Source organism: Poromitra crassiceps, assembly GCF_964638095.1.
Source record: "Poromitra crassiceps genome assembly, chromosome: 22".
NCBI classification, from domain to species: domain Eukaryota; kingdom Metazoa; phylum Chordata; class Actinopteri; order Beryciformes; family Melamphaidae; genus Poromitra; species Poromitra crassiceps.
Window position 1 is genome coordinate 15,056,740 of NC_139647.1, and position 10,000 is coordinate 15,066,739.

The 10,000-nt window shown below is 46.7% G+C and overlaps 1 protein-coding gene across 1 annotated transcript in view; it reads right to left on the minus strand.

Annotated features, from left to right (window-relative positions):
- tnfaip3 (tumor necrosis factor, alpha-induced protein 3) overlaps window positions 1–10,000 on the minus strand; it is a 25,461-nt gene that overhangs the window by 14,470 nt on the left and 991 nt on the right. The window contains exon 2 of the mRNA XM_083658370.1: window positions 7,167–7,569. Within this exon, the coding sequence (XP_083514496.1) occupies window positions 7,167–7,473 (307 nt within the window). The 5' untranslated portion in view covers window positions 7,474–7,569. The remainder of the gene's footprint in view (window positions 1–7,166; window positions 7,570–10,000) is intronic.

A 10,000-nucleotide genomic window follows, 5' to 3' on the forward strand; every position in this document is an offset into this window, starting at 1 on the left:
AGATGCATATACCAGCATCCTCAACACAGATGCATATACCAGCATCCTCAACACAGATGCATATACCAGCCTCCTCAACACAGATGCATATACCAGCCTCCTCAACACAGATGCATATACCAGCATCCTCAACACAGATGCATATACCAGCATCCTCAACACAGATATACCAGCCTCCTCAACACAGATGCATATACCAGCATCCTCAACACAGATGCATATACCAGCATCCTCAACAGAGATGCATATACCAGCATCCTCAACACAGATGCATATACCAGCATCCTCAACAGAGATGCATATACCAGCATCCTCAACACAGATGCATATACCAGCCTCCTCAACACAGATGCATATACCAGCCTCCTCAACACAGATGCATATACCAGCATCCTCAACACAGATGCATATACCAGCCTCAACACAGATGCATATACCAGCATCCTCAACACAGATGCATATACCAGCATCCTCAACACAGATGCATATACCAGCATCCTCAACACAGATGCATATACCAGCATCCTCAACACAGATGCATATACCAGCCTCAACACAGATGCATATACCAGCATCCTCAACACAGATGCATATACCAGCATCCTCAACACAGATGCATATACCAGCATCCTCAACACAGATGCATATACCAGCATCCTCAACACAGATGCATATACCAGCATCCTCAACACAGATGCATATACCTACCAGCATCCTCAACACAGATGCATATACCAGCATCCTCAACACAGATCCATGCATATACCAGCATCCTCAACACAGATGCATATACCAGCATCCTCAACACAGATGCATATACCAGCATCCTCAACACAGATGCATATACCAGCATCCTCAACACAGATGCATATACCAGCATCCTCAACACAGATGCATATACCAGCCTCCTCAACACAGATGCATATACCTACCAGCATCCTCAACACAGATGCATATACCAGCATCCTCAACACAGATGCATGCATATACCAGCATCCTCAACACAGATGCATATACCTACCAGCATCCTCAACACAGATGCATATACCAGCATCCTCAACACAGATGCATATACCTACCAGCATCCTCAACACAGATGCATATACCTACCAGCATCCTCAACACAGATGCATATACCAGCCTCTTCAACACAGATGCATATACCAGCATCCTCAACACAGATGCATATACCAGCAGGCACACAAGAATAAGCACAAGCACAGTCCGTTGCTCCGATTTCAAACCCGCCCATTTCTTGAGTGTTTTGGCTCCAAAACTGAGCTGTCTGAACAGCAGACATGAAAGCCTGTCTGCTGGTACCATCAGTCTAAATATAGCGGCTTCCTCTATGGCGACCTGGGACACTTCCTGCCTGGTAGCACGCCAGTCTACGACCAGAGTTTCGTTGCCATCGAGGTGCGTACAATGATTTGGCTTGAAATTAGGCTCGCACGTCATCAGCCACTATTTCTTTTCTCTTTGCTTATACAAGCTGTCTAGAGAGGCAGTTCTCAATCAGATCCTGCACATGCCATGGCCATTTCTGCCTTTGCATCGCTAATATAACATGAAATAGTGCAGAGAGAAGCCATCAAGAACATGCCTCCTTCATGCATGCACTGAATTTGCATATCTGGCTGTAGCATTTTACTGACAACATCAGTGGAAGAAAGTTGAATTTCTCCGAACCAGCTTTTAACCGTTTCAATAATGATCAAATCACCTCAAGCAATCAGCATGTTTGTATTGAACGCGTGTTTATCTGCTCTAAATATGTACTCAGAGTAGAACAATGTGTGGCTGTGTGTGTGTCTCGTCTGTGTGTGTGGCTGTGTGTGTGTGTGTGTGTGTGTGTGTGTGTGTGTGTGTGTGTGTCGTCTGTGTGTGTGTATGTGTGTGTGTGTGTGTGTGTCTCATCTGTGTGTGTGTCGTCTGTGTGTGTGTGTGTGTGTGTGTGTGTGTGTGTGTGTGTGTGTGTGTCGTCTGTGTGTGTGTGTGTGTGTGTGTTGTGTGTCCTCTCTGCTAAGTACTAGTATACAGAGTCTGTATATTGTAGCTAAACACTTCCTGCTTGTTAGGGGCACATGACAGACATGGGATGCAGTTTGGGAAATCCCCCGCAGACGTATTCTCCACATTCAGGACACAAGATGAAGATGCTCACAGACACTTTCAAACAGCGCACTTCTTCAATGGCTGGAATAGTTTCAGGAAGACGGATCAAGTGTCTGGGAGGAGTGGAAGATCTCCACGTAGTTGTGGCTTTCATGACGGCCCAAGATCCAGGTTTTCTCCTGAAGCGTGGCCTCGGAATAAACGTGGGTCGTGGGAAGACGACGAGCGCTGCTGGGTGTTTAAAAAGTTGACGGTACCTGATAAGAGAATGAAATTTCACTACATTGAACAGAAACTCAAAGATACTTATAGGACACACATCAGATGACATGTCTTGACGCACACTTGAAGGCCACTCTGTAGACTCAACCTATCTGTTATTCTGGCCCTGTAGAGGGCACCGTGGCACGGTGACAGGGCACAGTGTGCGATAGAGAGGAGCTGCAAATGTAAGGTACAAGTTATCTAAATACGTCTGTCTGTGTATGTACACAGGTTATCCAAATATGATGTCTATCTGTGTATGTACACAGGTCATCTAAATATGAAGAATGTCTGTGTCATAACTATATGTAACTAAAATGGAAATGTATATGAATATATTAATAACTAGTGATTGTCCAAATAAAGGCTAATGTGATGTAAATTTTCTCTATCAGTACCGGACCGGTACCACCGATAGAGTACTTTATTTGACACCTTACACGTCACAGGCGGGTAGTAGAGCCATACTTTTGAGTGTTTTGGTGGCATCTGATCTCAGCACGCTGAACTGCCAAGTCCACTTCACCGCCACACGCTGTATGGTGCTGTATGGGTTGCAGTAGTGTCCTCTAGAGCAGGGGTGCCCAAATTCTTTCCCATGAAGGGCCAAAACTCAATCTGGGTGGAGGGCCGAGGGCCAAAAATAAACGTTGTGGAATTACATTAAAATGTATTGTGTTTTATAGAAAATTAACATTCTAAATCTAAAATAACATTTTATATAACATCAATATAATAATCTACTTTTTATCTGTTTGGTAATTGTAATAATTTGCAATTGGTTATATATATATAAAAAAAAAACACCGGTTGGAATAGCGTGAACCTCCCACGTGCTATGTCCTACCAGTGAAGCTTACCCTGTTAGGTGAAAAGAAGCGGCTGGCTAACTGCCCATGTCTCGGAGGAAGCATGGAGCCAGTTTCGGCTCTCCCCAGATCCCTCCCAGATCCCGGGGATCCCAAATCCGTGGCGGGCCAAAACAAACAGAGCGCGGGCCAAACTTGGCCCATGGGCCCCAAATTGGTCAGCACTGCTCTAGAGAGAGTGGCGTCACTCAGCGGAGGACCAAAATGCGTGACTCATTAGCCAATGAACAGCCAGGAAGGGGTCTCGCGCTACTTTTGAATGCTAAGATAAAGCTGATAATGTACAATTTGATAAAAATAAAAAAAATCAAAGTACAACACAAACTGTCCATTTTGCTGCAACTCGACAGTGCTGCTTAATCCAGGACCTTACTTCCTGGAACTCTTGAGAGCAAAAAACTGGTCCATTGGAGTGAATGGAGATGTCGCGACTCTTCTATATACACGACTCTGGGTTGTAGTAGCTGCTAGTGCTACGGGCAGTGGGCCAATCACACGTCGCTTTACAAGTAAATCGAACAATGTTTGCGGTTATTGGCTGCGAGCAAAACCATACAAATAGTAATCTTTTTCTAGATCTGTGTACAAAAAGGATGGAATGCCAGTATCGTTTGACTGGAGACGTTTTGTTACTACTGCACTGGTACTGGTACTGGTACTGGGATATTGCCGTCGATACCTTAAAAGGTATATCGAGTACCGGTCCGATACCCAGCGGAGCCCTAAGGAAGACTGAAATGGGCCCGTATACAAAGATGCTCAACTTTTCTCAACTTAAACACAAAGACGTGAGGAAACGCTCATGAGCTAACTGGACAGAGTGTCAAAATCCCTGCTCAAAGATCAGCTGGATTAGTAGAGCCTGTGATTAGTAGCCTATATGGGCTGTTCTGACTGGACAGACTTCTGCCCTCTCACTCTTTTTATCTCTCTCACTGTGTGTGTGTGTGTGTGTGTGTGTGTGTGTGTGTGTGTGTGTGTGTGTGTGTGTGTGTGTGTGCGTGTGTGCGTGTGTGTGTGTGTGTGTGTGTGTGTGTGTGTGTGTGAGCTCCAGTGACTCAGCAGCAGTCACTCAGTCCTCTGTGTGCGCGCGCGGCCGCGCGCATTTGTGTGTTTGTGTGTGTTTGTGTGTGTGTGTCTGTGTGTGTCTCGTCCGTCCGTCCTCTGCTCAAAGTCATGTCTGGGTCCTTCAGAGTTCTAGACACTCCACTCTAAATTCTGTCTCATCTTTATGACATCATCACTCCACTCTAAATTCTGTCTCATCTTTATGACATCATCACTGCACGCCAGGAAATTCCATCCAGGTTACTGGAAGCAGAAGCCTGGAGTTTGTCACCAAAAGGGGTCTTTCTGAAGAGGAACCAGGTGTACGAGTGTGTGTTTGTGTTACAATAACTCCCCATAGTCATGACTTCATCATTTCAGATTATTTTAGCGTTCAAAATCAATTCAGAGATTTTATTTATTTAAGCTTTTCTCACTGGCAAGTTTGATCGGTTCCTGTGCGAAAGAAACTATTTCCTCTGGAAACTCATATGATTTGATTCCAGCGTTCTACTGTTCATGTGGTTCATGCTTCAGTGTTTTCCCCCAAATCTAAAAATAGACCTATGTCAGATGTTTGATGTTTTTATGCGATGTAATTTTAATTTGTTTTTAAAGTGTTGTTTTATTGTTTTTAACCTATGTACTGTAAAGCATCTTTGAGTTTTTAGAAAAGCGCTCTATAAATTAAATGTATTATTATTATTATGATTATGATTATGATTATTATGTACAGATCTGTTCAAATAGTTGAAAATACAGTCGGTTAAAGAGCGGGACAGAGACACACTTGGATTTGGTTACATTTGATTGAACTAGGCCCTAATCTTCAGTCAGCTAAGATCTGACAGACAGAAAGAGAAAGAGAACCTAACCCTACAGTCAGTGAGGAGCGAGAGAGAGAGAGAGAGAGAGAACCTAACCCTACAGTCAGTGAGCAGCGAGAGAGAGAGAGAGAGAACCTGAGAGAGAGAGAGAACCTAACCCTACAGTAAGTGAGGAGCGAGAGAGAGAGAGCCTAACCCTACAGTCAGTGAGGAGAGAGAGAGAGAGAGAGAGAGAGAGAGAGAGAGAACCTAACCCTACAGTCAGTGAGGAGAGAGAGAGAGAGAGAGAGAGAGAACCTAACCCTACAGTCAGTGGGGAGAGAGAGAGAGAGAGAGAGAGAACCTAACTCTACAGTCAGTGAGGAGCGAGAGAGAGAGAGAGAGAACCTAACCCTACAGTCAGTGAGGAGCGAGAGAGAGAGAGAGAGAGAGAGAGAACCTAACCCTACAGTCAGTGAGGAGAGATAGAGAGAGAGAGAGAGAGAACCTAACCCTACAGTCAGTGGGGAGAGAGAGAGAACCTAACCCTACAGTCAGTGAGGAGCGAGAGAGAGAGAGAGAGAGAGAGAGAGAACCTAACCCTACAGTCAGTGAGGAGAGAGAGAGAGAGAGAGAGAGAGAGAGAGAGAACCTAACCCTACAGTCAGTGGGGAGAGAGAGAGAACCTAACCCTACAGTCAGTGGAGAGAGAGAGAACCTAACCCTACAGTCAGTGGAGAGAGAGAGAACCTAACCCTACAGTCAGTGGAGAGAGAACCTAACCCTACAGTCAGTGAGGAGAGAGAGAGAACCTAACCCTACAGTCAGTGAGGAGAGAGAGAGAAAACCTAAACCTACAGTCAGTGGGGGGAGAGAGAGAACCTAACCCTACAGTCAGTGAGGAGAGAGAGAGAACCTAACCCTACAGTCAGTGAGGAGAGAGAGAACCTAACCCTACAGTCAGTGAGGAGAGAGAGAACCTAACCCTACAGTCAGTGAGGAGAGAGAGAGAACCTAACCCTACAGTCAGTGAGGAGAGAGAGAGAGAGAGAAAACCTAAACCTACAGTCAGTGGGGGGAGAGAGAGAGAGAACCTAACCCTACAGTCAGTGGGGAGAGAGAGAGAGAGAGAGTGAGGGAACCTAACCCTACAGTCAGTGAGGAGAGAGAGAACCTAACCCTACAGTCAGTGGGGAGAGAGAGAACCTAACCCTACAGTCAGTGGGGAGAGAGAGAACCTAACCCTACAGTCAGTGGGGAGAGAGAGAACCTAACCCTACAGTCAGTGAGGAGAGAGAGAGAACCTAACCCTACAGTCAGTGAGGAGAGAGAGAGAACCTAACCCTACAGTCAGTTGGGGGAGAAGATCCAGTGACGTTCTCTCTCCACGTGACACATAGCCCGACCATTAGGATGTGAATGGAACCCTTCTGAGACACCAGAGAATTCCCCACTACAGTTGATTGATCAGAAGTCGGCGGTCCAGCTTGGATGTTCTCACGTTACGGCATCCTCCACGCAGCAGAGAACACGAGTTAGCAATGAAAGCAAGGGGGCGCTGCTACATGAGGCTTTGTGAAAGCAGAACCTGTGTTCCCTGGGTTGTTGTCACTGACAGTAATCGGGGCTGTGTGAGTAATGTCTTACTGTCCAATTTACATTTCAAATGGTACTGACTCACAAACAACTCCTCACAAGAACTGAAACAGGAGAAAAGGTACTGGCCCCAAAATCAATCAAGACATATCTCCACTAATACTTCTGTGGTTCTGTGACCAATCTTCTACTAAGTCGTTCTGGATATCAAACGTCATACTTGTCCAGAATCCCATCTCCCCAACAGCACATTACTATTGGTTCACTATTCAATTGAGCCACATTGATCAGAACACATTGTGGGTTAATAACATCCCAAAACCTCTCCCTCGTCGCGGAGTTGCACCCACCTAAAAGAACATTGTGTGTACTGGTTTCACAGAGTCTATCGAACCGTTTCAAAGCCATTTTCGCCACAATAAGTCAAAAGAAAGATCGGTAATCTTCACATCAGCACAAGCCCTCTTACCGTTGGTGCGCAAGGGCACCATCTTCTTCACCTCGCGGCACCAGTTGAGCTTCTTCTCCTGCTCCAAGGAGGCCTGCATGGCGCGGTCCAGGATGGCGGCCTGCACCACCTCCCGGAAGGCCTGGGGGAAGTGGTTCATGGCGATCATCTCCAGCGTGTAGCGGTGCATCCCGCGCAGGTGGTGCATCAGGCCGCCGCTGCCCGCCGGCTTCAGCACGTCGTTGGGCACGCGCTGGCGGATCTTCACCGCCTTCAGGAGGTTGGAGACGAACAGGAACTTGGGGAGGAAGTTCTGGCCCTGCGACATGGCGGACGGCTGGAAGGCGGGGAGGAAGAGGGACGAGGAGGAGGAGGAGGAGGAGGAGGAGGAGGCACCGACCGCCGATGACCAAACAATGTGGAACTGGATGGGGAGAAAGTGAGTGGAGATGTTAGTATTGGATTTGACAGTACAGTAGAATAGGCTAAAATACAGACTAGAGATTCTTCACTAGACTGTACCTTTTTTTTTTTTACTGGTGGGAAAATTTCAATGGAGATTCCCCTTCCCTATTGACGTCCAAACACGACTTAATCTACAGAATGCCCGGGAAACCACCCCGCACATTTAACCCAATCTGGAGGCTGGTTTGTGCTTTTTCACCGGTGATGCTGGTGGGCTTAACATAAGCAACAAGACATCTTTTGTATGCTTGTTTTTTCCCCTCTTGATGATTGTAAGTGTTTCCCCTGGCAGAGCGTTCCAGTGTCCCACTCAGCTCAAAGCCCTCCAACAATTCACTGGTGCTTTCCAGACCAGAACTAAAGGCTCTCACCCACACCTGCCTCCAGAGGGTCAAACACTAAGCTAGGCCTGCACTAAGCCTGGCTCTAATACTACTATACACTACAGTAGGCTAGCCCTGCACTAAGCCTGGCTCTAACACTACTATACAGTAGGCTAGGCCTGCACTACTATACAGTAGGCTAGGCCTGCACTAAGCCTGGCTCTAACACTACTTTACATTAGGCTAGGCCTGCACTAAGCCTTGCTCTAACACTAGTATACAGTAGGCTAGGCCTGCACTAAGCCTGGCTCTAACACTACTATACAGTAGGCTAGGCCTGCACTAAGCCTGGCTCTAACACTACTATACAGTAGACTAGGCCTGCACTACTATACAGTAGGCTAGGCCTGCACTAAGCCTGGCTCTAACACTACTATACAGTAGGCTAGGCCTGCACTAAGCCTGGCTCTAACACTACTATACAGTAGGCTAGGCCTGCACTAAGCCTGGCTCTAACACTACTATACAGTAGGCTAGGCCTGCACTAAGCCTGGCTCTAACACTACTATACAGTAGACTAGGCCTGCACTACTATACAGTAGGCTAGGCCTGCACTAAGCCTTGCTCTAACACTACTTTACATTAGGCTAGGCCTGCACTAAGCCTGGCTCTAACACTACTATACAGTAGGCTAGGCCTGCACTAAGCCTTGCTCTAACACTACTTTACATTAGGCTAGGCCTGCACTAAGCCTGGCTCTAACACTACTATACAGTAGGCTAGGCCTGCACTAAGCCTGGCTCTAACACTACTATACCGTAGGCTAGGCCTGCACTAAGCCTGGCTCTAACACTACTATACCGTAGGCTAGGCCTGCACTAAGCCTGGCTCTAACACTACTATACAGTAGGCTAGGTCTGCACTAAGCCTGGCTCTAACACTACTATACAGTAGGCTAGGCCTGCACTAAGCCTGGCTCTAACACTGCTATACAGTAGGCTAGGCTTGCACTAAGCCTTGCTCTACACTACTTTACACTAGGCTAGGCCTGCACTAAGCCTGGCTCTAACACTACTATACAGTAGGCTAGGCCTGCACTAAGCCTGGCTCTAACACTACTATACAGTAGGCTAGGTCTGCACTAAGCCTGGCTCTAACACTACTATACAGTAAGCTAGGCCTGCACTAAGCCTGGCTCTAACACTACTATACAGTAGGCTAGGCCTGCACTAAGCCTGGCTCTCTAACACTACTATACAGTAGGCTAGGCCTGCACTAAGCTTGCTCTAACACTACTATAACACTACTATAGAGTAGGCTAGGCCTGCACTAAGCCTTGCTCTAACATTACTATACAGTAGGCTAGGCCTGCACCAAGCCTGGCTCTAACACTACTATACAGTAAGCTACGCCTGCACCAAGCCTTGCTCTAACACTACTATACAGTAGGCTAGGCCTGCACCATGCCTTGCTCTAACGCTACTATACAGTAGGCTAGGCCTGCACCAAGCCTTGCTCTAACGCTACTATACAGTAGGCTAGGCCTGCACTAAGCCTGGCTCTAACACTACTATACAGTAGGCTAGGCCTGCACTAAGCCTGGCTCTAACACTACTATACAGTAGGCTAGGCCTGCACTAAGCCTGGCTCTAACACTACTATACAGTAGGCTAGGCCTGCACTAAGCTTGCTCTAACACTACTATAGAGTAGGCTAGGCCTGCACCAAGCCTTGCTCTAATGCTACTATAACACTACTATACAGTAGGCTAGGCCTGCACTAAGCTTGCTCTAACACTACTATAACGCTACTATACAGTAGGCTAGGCCTGCACTAAGCCTTGCTCTAACACTACTATTAAGTGGTTTTATTACTGTACTATAAAGGTTCAGTTAGCAAACAGGGGAAGTTAACGGAACCTTTAGACAGTGTTGGCACCTTCTCGGGAAAAAGAGGAAGTTGGTCAGCAAATAGGCCTAGCTAGAGTTTTGCTGACTTTTCAACTTCAGCAGTATCCTGACATCACGTGACATGCAGCTAGCTGTCAGTCAGTGTCAATTGTTTTAG